At 49.7% G+C, this 15,794-nt stretch overlaps 2 protein-coding genes across 3 annotated transcripts in view; both read right to left on the bottom strand.

The window, feature by feature from the left end:
- Nucleotides 1-2,536: 2,536 nt before the first annotated feature.
- Nucleotides 2,537-8,752, bottom strand: MAFA (MAF bZIP transcription factor A). The gene has a single exon (XM_015856473.2). It carries the CDS (start codon nucleotides 5,317-5,319, stop codon nucleotides 4,459-4,461), a length of 861 nt encoding a protein of 286 aa, XP_015711959.2. The 5' UTR covers nucleotides 5,320-8,752; the 3' UTR covers nucleotides 2,537-4,458.
- A 55-nt stretch (nucleotides 8,753-8,807) lies between these two features.
- Nucleotides 8,808-15,794, bottom strand: part of ZC3H3 (zinc finger CCCH-type containing 3) — a 137,689-nt gene continuing 130,702 nt past the window's right edge. For both annotated transcript variants that reach the window (XM_015856440.2, XM_015856441.2), the window contains exons 12-13: nucleotides 11,000-11,083; nucleotides 8,808-10,902 (exon numbers count right to left, since the gene is read on the bottom strand). In XM_015856440.2, coding sequence (XP_015711926.2) covers nucleotides 10,871-10,902; nucleotides 11,000-11,083 — 116 coding nt within the window. In that variant the 3' untranslated portion in view covers nucleotides 8,808-10,870. The remainder of the gene's footprint in view (nucleotides 10,903-10,999; nucleotides 11,084-15,794) is intronic.

Raw genomic sequence — 15,794 nt, 5'->3', positions numbered from 1 at the left:
GTGTGCCGCAGCGACTCAGGAGCAAACCCTACGGAGGATCATTATCAATAACTGATGAGGAATAATCCAGGGGTACTTCCATGGTGATGCATTGATACCCCCATCTACGTGACGAAGGGGGGCAACGCTGAGCTGAAACGGGTTATGGGTGGCTTTGCTTGGCTGGAAGCTGTGATATGAGCTTGGGGTAAGGAGGTGTGGGTTGCTGTAGGGTTTCAGATGGTGATTTTATGGAATGCACTCTTTTATCCTACCTTTATTGATAAGGAATGACGGAAGAAGGGCTTTGCAGGTATTTCCCAGCCCAGCGATGTCTGTGTAATGCTGGTGAAGCTTTATAAGTGTTTTGCTGGAAGGAGGCACGGAAAGCAACAAGGGGCAGCCCTAAACCCTGCAGCCTCACACAGAATTCTAAGGGTTAAGGACCAGCATGTGCCATGAGTGAGGCAGGGTGATGGGGGACAATGTGGGTCCCCATTCTGTGAGCTGCACCCTGGTACTGCAAGGGGAAGAGGAATGAGCATAGAAGGTGGTGATTCTGCCCCCAGATTTCGCCAGTGGATGCGACGGTCCTCTTCAGGAGCAGAACCCCGCTTGTTAATAGAGGAGTTATGATTTGGGGCTTTTCCCTTGACTGGTGGATTCCCAGAATAAAATAAATCAGAGTAAGGGGAGAAATATATATATATACATACTTATATATATATATATATATATATATATATATATATACATAAATTAAAACAAAACAATTGCAGCAGTGCAAGGAGCGCGGATCACCTCCATGCGGATAGCGGCTGCAGAAAAAGATCCGCTCCCATAGACCAGGAAGAGGGGAAAAAGAGAAGCATGTTCAGTCCCCAAAATGCCCACACTGCAGGGGATCAGTGGGGGAAGGTATCATGGGGTGGCAGACCCCAAGGTGAGACCCCCTTATGGCAGCATTCCCCTTAAACGCTATAGCCAATGCTGCTCTTCCATCCCAGAACAGCGCTCAGTGAACCCTACGGAGGTAATAGGGGGGACCACAGAAGGAGGAACAGGGATGGAGATGGGGTGGCCTAGATCAGGGGTACTCATACTGAGCAGCATGATTCAGAGAAGCGTTAGTCCCAGACCCCCTCTTCTTCCTCCCCAGACTCTCTTTTATTTATTCACAGAACCAACACTTGGAAATGTGCTCCAAAAATGTAGCAGAGAAAGGAAGGGGGATGTGGTTGATATTAGGAAATTGGCTGCACCCCAATGGGGAGCCGTGATACGCTTCCCCCTAATAAATAGCAAAGAGAAGAAGCAACATCTCAGAAAGAAACCGAGTGAGGCTGCAGAGATTGGGGTGTGGATAGCAAAGCTTTCAGGCATGAAATAACAATAGGAAAAAGGGGTGATAGACCCTAAAGATCCCACAAAGCTTTCAGCCCCGGTGCATCACGCATGGCACATGGACCCCTCCATGCACCCCATCTCCCAGCACAAAAACCTGACACGAAACAGCTGGGCTGCTCCTTTGGAAAAAATAAATAAAGCTTAAAAAAAAGAAAAAAAAAAAAGGCATTTCTGGTTCCCAAAAGTCCAAAATGGATGAGGAAAGCAGGATAAAAAGGAGTTGTCTTGGCGCAGTGGGGCTATTCCATGTTGGGAAGGTGAAATAGGGCAGGAGCCGGGAGGAATCATGGTGCGATTGGGTAAAAAATATATATGAAAAAGAATTTTTAAAATGAAAAAAATATATAAGAACAAGCTCAGAAAGCTCTTTTGCAAACTGCCCCGCAGTGCTCACTGCCCCAGCATGGTGAAAAAAGGAGCTGGAATTGCACAGCAATGGCTGTGCCCCGTCCATGACGGCAGCGCGGAGCGGAGCCGCCAGGAACACACAGACCCCACCGACTCCAAAAGAACTGCAAAAACCTGAGCCTAAATCTTTACCTTTAGTGGAAAGCTCATTTTATGGGTTTCTTTAGGGAAAAAGTCAATTTCGGAGGTTTTCCTTTGGAGGAAAAGTCCTTTTCTTTTTTACAGGGGGGGTTATTTTCGGTTTGTTTTCCTACTCCCTTGTTTTAAAAAACAAACAAAACCAACAACTCAGAAGAGAGCAGCAAAAAGGGAAAAAACAAGAATGAAATTAAGATGTATTACCATTGAAAATCAAGCTTGGTTGAGCTGAGGTCCAACAGGATCCGTAATCCCCGCGTTGGGACGGAGGTGACTTTTCGGTGACCACGGGGACAAAGGTCTCCGGGGCGCACAGGATACAGGGATTGGGGAAATGCATGGCTGGAAATAAAACAAAACACACACACAAAAAAAAGGCAGAAAAAGGAAAAAAGCAAAAAGCACAGTGGGACAAGAGCGGGGAACTGCACTCCCTCCTTGGAAGTAAAGCCGACAATAATGGAAAACAAAGTCACCCAATAAGCCCCCTACCCCCCTCCCCCAGTACCGCGACACAGGGGAGAGGGGGGAAAAGAAACCCAACCCTAAAACAAAAAGGCAAATCCACGGAGGTCCACGCGTCAAGACAACAACCGACCCAGGCTTTAGTTGAATATAAGTTAGTTCTTTTTTTTCTTTTTTATCTTGATGCAACATCGTTAAAACCGTCACAAATCGAAACAACAGGTCGTTAAAAACGCTCCGCACCATCAGTCCCTAAAATGCACCAAAACTCACTTTGTCAAAACACCCTCCTGGGTTCAACCCCCGTCCCCCCTCCCCAACCCGTGATTAATTATCAGTTCTCCACCTCCCAGATAATTAATAGTTCTCATACGCGTTTGTTTTTGTTTCCTTCTTTAAATAAGCAACATTAAAAGAAATAGAAACCAACCCAACAAACAGCCCTGCTCCTCTGCTTCCGCTCTGAGCACAATTGCACAAAGTCTACTTATTCCCCCCCACAATTGTCCCATCCCTTTCTTTCGTTTTTTTTTTCTTGGCGCAGAGAAATAATGTGCATTTTCCTCTCCTTTTGTCAACGCCGAGGTTAAAATAATTCGTATCCCAGAGGGTTAATAAATAAATCTGGTGCATAGTGAGATAGCAGCCAACCGTTCGCAGTTCATATATTACTCTATTGCCTTTCAGGTCGCCCTAATTGTTATCCCTCCCCACCCCCCCCAACCCCACCTCCCCCATGTTTCTTTTCCATTTTTAAGAGCATAGATAACTTTAAATCTCTATAAAACAGTATTATTTAACCCAATCGATTCCTGTATATAGTGCATTCGGCTTCTTCCCAATATCATTAAATTAACTCGGATATTATTTGCATGCTATTACATACAAACTTTTAAGACTCGTGTTTTTGAGGTGTTTTTTTTTTTTTTGTTTTTTAGTTTTTTTATGTTTTTTTTTTAAATGGTTTTATCGTGTTTTTGTTTTCTTCATAAATCACCAAGCAAAATATAGACTCAGGAAAAAAAAACAAACAACAAAACAACAAAAAAGCAGGAAAAAAAAAAAAAGAAACAACCTAAAAACTAAACTAATTTCTACATATGTACAAGTAGAAGGGGTGGTGGGGGAGGGGGGAGGTAAATAAGTTAAAGAGAGTTAAAGAGAGACTCAGGTTGGGGTGCAGGTAATGGGGGCCGGGCAGGGCACAGCGCTGCCAGACCTCCCCCCCCTTCCCCACCACCACCCTCAGGACAATGCACAGGGGCACCCCGAAATTAACTCATAATAATAATTAATGGTAATTAAAGGAGGGTGGAGGGGGGGTTTAAGCACGCAGGGTGTAGGGGGGTAGTGCTCTGGGGGCGGCACGCCGTACACGTCCCGCATGCAGGCTGGCTCCACGTCCACTGTCTTTCCGCCCCCCCCCCCCACGGTCCCAGGACCCCCCTTCTTGGATTCAGTCCGAGTCCTTATGGGGTTGGGATCCCATTCCCCCGTATTTTCGGAAGAAAATATGTTTCTTTTTAAATACAAGCAGATTGTTTTCTTCCCATATAAGGGACGTCCCCCCTCCCCTGCCTTTCCCTGGGACCCCCCCCCCCCTTTTCCAGCTCGAGTCCTGATGGGGTTGGGGAGGGGGGGGGGGTCTCATTTCCCCATGCTTTTTTTCCCTCCCAGAAGAAAATATTTTCCCATACAAGCAGATTGTTTAATCATCCTGGATAAGGGGGATGCACAGGAGTCTATAACAGGATGCGTCCCCCTCTCCCCACACAGGGGGGGGGGTCTATAAGATGCGTCCCCTCACCCCAGGACCCCCCCTTTCCCTTTCCAGTCTAAGTCCTGATGGGGTTTGGGGGGTGAGGGGGGTGGGGGGGGTCCCATTTTCCCCCGGGTTTTCGGAACAACTTTTCAGAAGAAAATAATAATATATATATTTTTATACAAGCAGATTGTTTGCTCTCCCCACATCGGGGGTGGGGGGGGAAGGAGGAAGGGGAAGTGGGGGAAGGGGCAATGTAATGTAACCCCCCCCCCTCCCCTCCTCACCCCAGCCCGGTCTCACATGAAGAAGTCAGCGGCGGTAGTTTTGGGGGCTGCGGGAGGGGATGTCTCCCTTGGGAAGCCCCTCGCTGCCAACTTCTCGTACTTCTCTTTGTACAGATCCCGCTCCTTGGCTAAACGGGAAACTTCTTGCTTGAGTTGCTCCACTTGGCTCTGGAGCTGACACTTCTCGTTTTCCAGGATGTGCCTCTGCTGGACCCGCTTGTAGCGACAGGATTGAGCGTAGCCGCGGTTCTTCAAGGTCCTCCTCTTCTGCTTGAGGCGAATCACCTCCTCCTTGCTGAATCCCCGCAGCTGCCGGTTGAGCTCCCGAACCGACATACTCACCAACTGATCGTCGGAAAACCTCTCCTCCAAACGCAGGTGGTGATGATGATGGTGATGATGAGCGTTGTGGTGGTGGGCGGCCGGGGGCAGCTCCTCGCCCCCAAAGGGCTGAGGCCGGAACGACTCATAGCTCTGATGGTGATGATGATGGTGGTGCGGAGCGCCGATCAATGCTTCCACAGCATCCTCCGGGGTCAAATTGAGAGCTTCGGGATTGAGGTGGTGTTGGTAGCCCGACATCCAATACAGCTCCTCCAGCTGAGGTTTGGAGCCCAGGGGAGCGGCTGTGGGACCAGCACTCGGTTGCCCACCGGGACTGGGAGCGCAGAAACTGGGCGAGGAAGGCACGGAGGAGCACGGGGTGCTGAGAGGGGTGGAAGAAAGAGAACCAGCAGGCAGGCGGTGGCACAACCTCTCGGCCTCCGCCGGCTCTTTCTTCACTTCAAACTTCATCAGGTCGAAATCGTTGACGTATTCGATGGCGAGGGGGCTGGTGGGCAGCTCCGCGGTCATGGCCAACTCCGAGGCCATCTCAGTCCATGGAGGGGGGAAAAAGTCCCCCCGCCGCTTGGAGCGGGGCTGAGAGCAGGGAACCTCCGCTGAGGTTCCGCAATTTGGGGGTGAAGTCGGGCTGTCCGAGGTGAAAAGCTTTCTTTTTCCCCCTGTCCTTTCAAGCTCCGATGGGGCTTCACTGCACTGCTGATAGGACAACGCTCGGGGACCCGGCTCCGGGATGCAGCCAAAATCCAGTGAACTCGCAATGGGGTTTTGCCAACGGCTTCAGCCCCGGTTCCTGGGAATTTCCGATGGGGTTTTGCTTCAACTCAACCCCGTGTATCTCCAGCGGTTCTTTTTGTCACCGACTTCAGCCCAGCTCCGGGGATTCTCTGTCGGGAGTTTTGATATTAACTTCAGTTCAAACTCAGGGAAGCCTCTAACGGGGTTTTGCTTTAACCCCAACTCCGAGGGAAACCTCCGTTCCTGGGGACTCCAGGATTCAGCTCAATTGAGGGGAAACTCCGATGAGGTTTTGCTTCAGTCCAATTCCGGACACCTCTGATGTGGCTTCGTCACCGACTTCAGCCAAATTCCAGCTGCACTCCGACGGGGTTTCGCTTCTACTCAGCTCCAGGAAATCTCCGTTGGGGTTTCGTCGCCGAACTTCAACCCGGCACTGAGAAACGTCCAGTGGGGCTCTGGCTGCCGACTTCAGCCCCAAGTCCGACTAAATGATTCTTAGAGGCTCTGCTCCAAGACGCAGCCCGACTCCGAAGAACCTCCGACGTTTCTTTGTCACGGACTTCAGCCCAACTCCGTCTGCTGGGGTCTGCGAACCGCCCACTCCCGACGGGAGTTTTCCGTCTCCTACAGCCACGTATCGTAGCTTTAACCCACAGCCGAGAACTGATCGCACCACGGGGCTCACAGTGCGGGATGCCCGGAGCTCTCTGCGATTCCTACGCTGCCTCCCAATGGCGAGCAATGGGGCAGCGCCCTGCCCGCCCCTTCCTGCCTTCCCCTTGGCACCTGCCCCGGTCCCACCCCCCCGGGGCTGTGAGCCTTCCTCTGCCCTCAGCCTCCTCCTCCTTTTCTCCCCCTCCCCCGGGCGGGGGGATGCACCTCTACCCTCTCCCCGCCCGCACCCGCCGCGGCACAGCGCTGAATGGAGCCCTCCGCCTTATATATGGGGAGAGCCCCTTTATGCCCGCCTCTAGGGCGGGTTTTAGGGTCAATCAGCCAAACAGAGAGGCGACCGCCCGAGGATATTTACATATTCCCATAGTAACGTCCCTAGGTGGATGTCAATCAATGAGAGGAGTGAGCTCGGAGCTCGGGAGCCCCGCAGGAGGGTAGCATAGAGCTTTCCCCCTATGGGTACCACCCCCTATAGGCACCCCCTGTATCCTCACCTTCCAAGCTCCCAGCCATCACCCCAAGCACGTTGCAAGGATCGTAATGATGGGGGAAAAAAAACCCAAACCCTCAATTTCCATCCAAGAAAACCCAAAAGAATGAGGAAAAAAAAAAAACCAAAAATGTGGTAAAATCGGGGTGAAAAGTGCCCAAAATACAACTGAGCATCTTGGAGCTGTGACATCACTTTGAGGCATGAATGTAGAGTGAACAAAGGGGCTATAGGGCGAACTCAGGCATTATAGGGTGAATGTAAGGGTTATAGGGTGGATGTAGGGGTTACAGGGTAAAGGTGCAGCCCAGTGCATGGGATCCCATTGCGTTGGGATGCTGTGGGGTGCTGAGCATCCTTTGGGATGTGGGTCAGGTATGGATGCTGCTCCCAGCCCTGCCACCTCGTGGCTGGTGGGGCTGCAGCACGGGAGGGAGGAGGGTGTTTGGGGAGCCCCAGCACTTGGAGAGCTTTGGGGTTAATGATAATGGGGTCAGGGGTGGTGTTAGAGGGGTTAGGGTTGGCGTGGGGATGTACACCAGAGCCAGGGATAAAGCACATGGCACAGTGTGTCCAGAGGAAACTGAGGCACAGGGATGCCACCATGGTCTAAGTGTGGACCACCTCCATCCTATGGGGTCCTCTCCATCAAAAGCCATGAGGATGACACCACCACAGCCTGACCCCATGGGATGGAGGTGATATTAAGGTGCAGTAGGATGCAAGGAAGTCAATGGATGGCTTTGCAATGCTGTGCAGTAATACAAATCCATCTTGTAGGGTGTTTTAACTATGTTTTCTTGTGCTCTTCCAGCTTGGAAACCACCTGAAACAACACAGAATAAGGAAAAAAAAAATGCCCCAGAAATTGAAAACAGAATTTGCAATAACTCCATGACCCCCCGTGTGGTGTCACTGGGATGCCACAACCCACCTCCTATGAGCATCGTTGGGGTACCCAATTGGAATCACCAGCAGTGGACAGGAGCCATGGAGGGATTAGGATCAGGCCAGGATCCAAGCGGGGCCGTCGCTTGGTATTTTTAGCCCCATCCTTTCCCTCCCCACCACGTCACGTTGGTCATCTAAGTTTACTTGCAGGCGGTCGAGTGACATAACCAGGTTGGAGGGCGCGGGATGGCAGCGGGATCGCGTCACCCTTTGCTTTTAGCTCCTGTGGCCCTTTAACCCTTGGAGTATGGATGGGCACCAAGATCCCGTATCAGCGCTGCCTCAGTTTCCCCAAATTACTGTTAAGATTTGGCAGGGTGCAGAAATGGGGTTATAGAGGGGACACCGGGATGTGTAACCACCCAAAAGTGGCGGCACACCAAAAGTGGTGGCGCCATCCCTATGACCGTCCTCTGGCCACCGCGGCATAGATCTGTGACCTGAAGGAAGGGTCAGAAATAACCCTAGAAAGGTTAAAATTGCGTGAAGACATGGGACAGGGCAGGGGGAGGGAGGGTTGAGGGCAGCCACCCTGATGATGGGCAGAAAAGTGAGCTTGAGGGTGATGCTACCCTGGCACCTGCTTCCCCGGCAGGGGACCAAGAGCTGTGCCAGCAGCCCTGGACTGTGCCTGAGGGTTTTCCAGGAAATGTTTACGGTGTCCTCCAGAAACACTGCCCCGTATCCCCCATCCCTCCTCCTTCTGCTGTTTCATAGGGCCAGGCTCATGCAGTGCTTTCTTGCCCTAAGGCGGTATCCAAGAGGTGTGGATAAAACCCTGCTGTGCCCATCACTGAGCGCTTGGCCAACGCTCCTGGCCAATATCACCTTGCAACGGTCATCCCTGGGGACCTTGGCGCTCATCATTATTGGTGAATTCAGGTTTTTGATGAGAAAACCATGTTTCTTGCACACCTCCAGGGATGGTTATTCCACCACCTCCATGGGCAGCCTGTTCCAATGCATATTCTTCTCTTTCTGAGTAGAAATTTCTCCAAATATTTGAGTTTTCAGATTGGGGTATTACATAAAAACCCAGAAGTTGGAAGATTTGGATTTTCGTGTTCAGCTTCTGCAAGTGTAGAACGCGGGGACATTTGTGCCCATTTCCCACCCACTGCATGACTCTGGTAGAATCATAATGCTGAAAGATGAGCAAAGCTCCAGGCAGAAACTCTTTTATTTAAATACAAAAATGCACAAGTTAATAAAAGACATTTAATAACAACGAGGACGACAACAACGTTATTAAAAAAAAAAAAAAAAGAGAGAGAGAAACTCCATACACAATGCTTGGTTGAATTTTCTCCATAGAGATGGGCACACAAAACCCCAAATCGGTGCAGAAAGCAGAAGAAGGGTGGAGCAGTAGGGTTCCCCACTCTAATTTCTCTGCCCTTCTTCAAGAGATGACAAGCATCGATGACACAGTGCCTTTGGTGGCCTGCCATGCCCCAAGTCACCCGAGCCATGTGTTGGGCATTTGGGGTGAAACATGAACCGGGAACTCTGCTGGCCATAAATCCCATGACTCCACCCCTTTAGAAGCTGGGTAGGGGGGAGCCTTCCAGTCTGTGCCCCCACCCTCTATGGGGTGCACACAAACAGCTCCTCTTGGGGGATGTTCTGGGTGTGAAAATGCAGCCATCAGCTTTATTGGAGCTGTTTGTACACCTGAGCCCGCGGCAACACGGTGACATTGTCACCCATCCTATAGCCAAGCACACCTGGGTGCCTGCTCCCTGGAGACAACAGAGCTGCCTTCGTGTTGGAAATGCCAGAGGTGGGGGGTCATGGGTTCATCCAAGCTCCAGTGGGATGAGTGGGGTGATGCCATGTGCATCAGGACCAAGCAAAATGTGTTTGTGGTGCAAAGATTGGCACGTGCATGTAGAACTGTGGCACTGCCCCTATGGGACACACAGTCCTAAACTGTGCAATGCTGCTGCCTTTTCCCCACAGGGCTCTTAAAATAAAGTCTGCCCTAAGGTACTGCCTAACAGATAGGTAAATCTTGCAATTTAAGGACAGCAGATGAGTAAATCATGTCTCTTGGCATCTCTTGGCAAGGGTTGACCTGTCCTCAGTGTCAGGGAGCGGCATCCACCACCCCAAAAACCACTCTGAAAATTGAATCCATGGATGCAAAAAATCGTGGCAGCATTCCAAAAGCTGCAGAGCCAGCAGAAATCTGCTTGGCACAGGGCTCCCCCCACACGCCTTTAAATCATGGAGATAAAGGCATGGAGCAGGAAAACCAAGACCTGGCCAATAGACTGAGCACTATCAACAACCATCAGTGCCTCTATCCATCCGCACAACGGCAGAAATCAGACCCACAATCCAAATTCTATCAACTCATTGCTCTACAGGAGGAGGTGAACCCAGAGCTGAGATTGGCACAACTTGGCGCATGGATCAGGGCTGGTGAAGGGGAGCATCAAGGGTCAGGATGAACAGGCATCCCCCTACGATGCTGTGAGATATCAAGATTAATAATTAATTAATAACTGCTGCATGAGGGACAGCAGTTGAGCATTGAGGTTGTGCCCATGGCACACTGAGCAGTTACACTGCTGTTACTATTTCCTACCAGACTGGGAGCTGCTTTTGCTCCCATCTGGATTCACAGGGACCCAAAGATCCCCATAAAAGTGAGTCTGGATCTCCAAGAGAGCAAAACCCCTCTGGGACACAGCAATGGTCTGAGCTCAGTGCTGCTCCTGACAATAGGGAATGGAGCATGATGCAGGTGGGCTTTTGGCATGGAAATACCAACCTATGTGGGAACTTTGTGTCATGCTACACCCCACCATGATGACTTGAGACCACCGGGTACCTCACCCCAAATAGAGCAAGGGGTCTGAATGCAAGCATATGACCAAGGATAACTGTAGGGTGCTTGTATCCCACACTCAAGCAGCGTCCACGCGCTTGGCTGGTTGAACATCTCTATTCTTCATCCTCCCCAGGAGCCTTAAATAAGCCAACTTAAACCAGAATTTATTCCCAAACTTAAAATACTTCAACAAAACCACCTCCCTGAGGGGCGGGGCTGAGGGAATGCTCCTCCATGCCACTGCCAGGCTCTCTGGTAAAACAATATCCCAGAAGATTGAACAACAAAAAGAAGGTGCCATGTCCCGGCACGGTGTCCTGAGGTAGGTGCCAGGCAATGCCTGGCTGAGTGTTTCCTGAGCTGGTCAGCTGCCATGGGGACAACGATCACAGCCTGGGTTTGATTTGCAGCTGTTTGCCTGGAAAGGAGGAAAGCAAAAAGGTGGAATTGCATCCCACTGTGCCTCTAAGGCTTTGAGTTCCACCTCTGGAAGGTGGCATGGGAAAAGGTCTCACCTCTACTACTTCCCTCCTCCTGAGTGGTGCTTTCTGAGTCCTGTAAGGTCGCCCACATTGAGGTTCTTTTCCATTTAGTGCCACCTGGAAGGAGAAAGGGACAAAAAGAGAAGAATGTCATTAAAGTCTCTGCCCTTTCTTCCCAACTGCCCATGGGTTGATGGTTGGACTAGGTGATCATATTGGTCTTTCCAACCTTAATGATTCTATGATTCCATGACCTTCCTATGGGAGCTGCTCTTCACTGAAGGAGAGCATGCCCCAAAATTGAGACCTCATCTAAAATGGGCTCTGCTCCACCACTGCTCTGCCAGCTGCTATAGAGGACACACATCCCCCAGTGTATATTGGTGTCCCTTCCTCTGATGATGTGTCTCCCTGCTAACCCAGATGTCACCCTTTGGGGTGGCCAGGACGGAGCTGACTGGTTCCCCAAATCCCCATTGAGCATCCTCAGCCCCCAGCATGGAAGGAAGGCACCTATGGCTCTAACCACATCACTGTGCACTGAATTCATTGTAAGCTCCCAAAATTATGGTCAAAACACAAAGTAGTTGAATCTTTAAGCTGCAGCACAAGGTGGAAGGTCACAGACTGCTCTGGGCCAAAGAGCAGAGCACCAGCAAGCAAGAGGTTAACTCTTGGCACTCTAGTGAAAAGCTTTGGGGATATTCCTATCACCCTGCAGACATAGAGTGGGTTCGATTGCATGGGACCTTCAAGATCTTCTAGTTCCAACCCTCCTGAAATGGGACATGCAAGGACCCGTGACTCAAATGTGCTCCGGAGGCACCCGCAGCCATCTGAGCCGTTAATCGGCGATGACGAGATAGCAAGAAGGAAAAATGATAACCAAAAAAAAAATCTCCCTGGGGATTTGGGGCCGCATAGCTGATGGGTTTCACGACCCCGTGATGACAAGCCTGGTGATAAATCGCTGCTGCCCGTGAAGACAGGAGGGGGTTTGGGGATTCAGTCTGTGCTGAGATGAGAATCGCTCTGGAGCTCCGGAGAGTGTTGCTGCCATCTAGCTGGGTCCCAGCACGCAGGGCTGGAGGATGCTCTTATGCAGGGATTTGAGGGATAAATGATCAGCCACTCCCTGAGTGTATCCCTGGGTGCACTGAAGCATTGTTTCAGAAGGCCAGTGTGGAGATATATAGAAAACGCTGCCTCTTCAGAGTATTTACACTATTAACAAGCTCAGCTTTGGTCTGAGCAGGGACTTTCTGCTCTCGGTTCCCAGCTGCTGCTCTGCTCCCATAGCTCTGGGTTTTGGGTCTTCCAAGGACCCCCTCACCATTTCCCAATCCATCACTCCCTTGGAAGAGCAAGTGAACAAACTTCTTTTTGGGTGATTTACGGTATGAGAGAGATTGCTGGAAGCAAAGCAGCAACAAGGGATAGGAGCAGGGGAAAGCAAACCACGCCACAGTATGGCCAGCACACCTTAAAGAGAGTCACACACACTCCTATAAAGCTGAAACCTCACGAAGATCCTTTTGGAGATGACCCTTTTGTAGGACAACCCCATGCACACCCTATGACTATAGCAGACAGAGTGAGGTCCTCCTCTGTTTTGATGGCAACAGAATATACCTTAATGCAGAGTTTCTCATATTCCTTTTTCTCCTTAAGGGAGGTGGCCATGGGGTTATACTTGCTGGGCAAGAACAGCAAGGTACAGGGAGGCAGAAGCATGAGAGAGGACAAGACATTGAGATGAACATGGAAGGGAAGAGGAGGTTCTACCAGGAAAAGGGATCCACAGGTTGCTGAGCAATGAGACCTACTTGGAGAAACCCCTACTCATCTGGGACTACATGAGGAGAATATCATGGAGGAATCAAAAAGAATCCATCCCAAACCCTATCCAGATGTTGCAAGTACAGCACGACTGGTTTCAGGTTTGACCCCAGTCTATCATTTCAGCCATCCAAAGCACCTCATTTTAGAAGATCTCCTGCAAAACCAGTGTCCCCAAACCAGATCTGACTCTGAGAAGCCCACAAACATGTTGTCCTCTAGGAGCTAGGGGAGCAGCAGGACACGTCTATGAGCTGTTCTTCCCTTCTAAACTTGGGTAAACAAACTTGCTCAGAGTCTACAGTGCTGTGGCAGTGATACATAGCTTTGGAGCTAATTTATGTAAAACAAAGAGGGCTCATTTAGCACCTTTCCACCCTTAATATAACACCCATACATCAGAGGGCTGCACGGCAGCCACGATGGCCTCAGCTATTAGTCACCTGTGACGCAGGCTAATATGGCTTTGAGGAATGGTGACATGAGCAGCTCAAACCCTCTGAGCTTCCTAAGACTCTCCTAGTTGGAGTTAGACTCAATCCTTATGGGTCCCTTCTGATTTGGGATATTCTATGATTCAGTTTTCCATCATCCCAGTAATTTGGGCTGTGCAGCGTGGCGTTCCCATTGGGTACGGTAGAAGAGGTGCAGTGCTGTTGCCCATCAAAACCAAATAGGGTAATCATAGAATACTTTGAGTTGGAAGGGGTCCTTAAAGATCATTTAGTCCAACTCCTTTACAATGGACAGGGACACCTACAGATAGATCAGGTTGCTCAGAGCCTGATGACCCCGAATGTCTCCAGGAACAGGGCTCCCACCACCTCTCTGGGTAACCTGTTCCAGTGCCTCACCACCCTTAATGGAAAAAAAATTCCTTATATTCGATCTAAATCTCTTTTTTTCAGTTTGAAACCATTTCCCCTTGTTCTATCAAAACAGACCCTGCTAAAGAGTCTGTTCTCTATTACAGAAAGAAAATCAGCATCTTCCTATTGCTGCCCCATGAGGACCGCATCCTTGATCTGATGGGATTGCCAGAAATGGCTCAGTTCCCTCAGTGGAGCCGAAGAAACTTCATTAGCTAATAGTGGTGCAGCAGCATGAAAACCACGCTTTGCAATTCAAAGCAAATATTGTTACAAAAGGAGAAATATAGATTTATTCTTAGGGAGGGAAAAAAAACCACAGAGCAGCCAACAAAACTAACAAGAACCTAATTTTTAAATCGACCACAATTAACTTCCTGACTTCTGCACAGATTTTAAACATATTCTTTCAAAATGATGAAGATGTCGCATTGAATAACATGGTTTAAGTGAGAATGGTGGGGATGGGTTGGGGTTGGACTTGACCATCTTGATGGCCTTATCCAACCTTAATGATTCTATGATCCTATAAGTGGGCATGGTGGGGATGGGCTGACAATCGGACTCGATGATCTCAGTGGTCTTATCCAACCTTAATGATTCTATAAGTGGGCAAGGTGGGGATGGGCTGACAATTGGACTTGATGGTCTTGGTGGTCTTATCCAACCTTAATGATCCTATGCTTCTATGAAAAATTGCAGCAGGGGTGTAAAGATGAGTAGTAATGAAATCAAACCACAGCACATTGTAAATGAGCAACCAAGCGCAGGCAAAGCTCAGTCCCCCACTTTGACTCTTGGATGGAGATGGTCTTATTGCTGCTCTTGGAAAGGATGGGGGGACCTCATCAAGAAGTCAGCCCCGCGCTGGCAGACAGAACTACATTTTCTGCTTTTGTGCATGGTAGATTCTGCAAATGGCGTGATCAATCTTGGGTTGCATCTCGCGCGCCTTCACTCTCTCCCACCCCCCCCCTCCTTTGCATTACGGGAGCGACGCAATCCATCTTCCAGGAACCAGGTATATAATTTCTAGTTAGCGAAAGCAGGGATAAGAAGCCCCTTTTTCATTACGATGATTGAACTGCTTCCAAAGAGAGGAGCAGGGCTGGATCACGAGCCTTGCGCACAGAGCCGAGTTGCTTTTGCTGAGCTTGTCAGCCTCGACGGAGAATTAGGACTTCCAGCGTTCTTCCTTTTGATGAAAATCAACATTTATTTTGCCTAAGCCTAAGAAGGTGTCAGGCAGATGGAGAAACTTGCCACTCTTCACTGGGAGAAGGGAGTGAAAGAAGGAAATCTAATAGAAATATATTATCAAGTCCGAGGAGTGGACACGGCAGTAAATCACACTTCAGGTGGCACCATTATATTTTTCAATAAAACCAGGCTTCCCCCAGACACATCCTCGCCAAGTGGCTCCAGCTGCACCCAAGTTAAACAAAATTTGCTTCAACCAGATGCTGAGATAAGGGGGAGAAGGGATTTAAAGGGACTTAAAGGGACACTGACAATGGGGAAGTCCCCTGGATGGGGGACAAAAGGAGGTGGTTCTGGTCCCTGTCCCCAGATCCCCTATTTACTGATGGCTGAATGTTGAAAAATGACTTTCTACAGCATTTTTGAGGTTGGGAGATGGGGCACGGAACCAGATTGGGAAAGGAGCAGCAGCCAAAAACATTCTGCATCTGCTGGGGACCACATGACAGCTCTGCTCCATGAGTAGAGAATGCCCAAATTGTGAAGCGATGGGATGCAGGGAAGATGAATAGGATTGAGAAAGCTTGCTAGCAGCTTTCCAAATTCCTCCACCGAAGTATAAAAAGCCTTGCCAGAGAGAAAGCTGGTTGTTATACAGATGCATTCCCACCCTCCCAGACAAACTTGAGTGCAGTGGGACATTTTGTCTCCCTCCCTCTCCCAGCATGAGGGATTCAGCTTTTCCTGCACCCAGTCAAGCTCTGTGTAGAGCCCCAAAACAACCCCTTTGGCGAATGAGACAGCTGCAATTAGCAGAAGAGCAGTGCTTTGACAACATCCCAATTATTAATACCACGGGAAGCAAAGGGAACACTTGGAGCACCAAGATAAGTCCCAGCACCTCCCAGTTGATGAATAAT

The sequence above is a fragment of the Coturnix japonica genome, chromosome 2 (assembly GCF_054131305.1).
Source record: "Coturnix japonica strain WE chromosome 2, WE-NBRP24, whole genome shotgun sequence".
Taxonomy (NCBI): Eukaryota; Metazoa; Chordata; class Aves; order Galliformes; family Phasianidae; genus Coturnix; species Coturnix japonica.
Note: the sequence above shows the minus strand (reverse complement) of the source record. Positions and strands in the feature narration are given on the sequence as shown.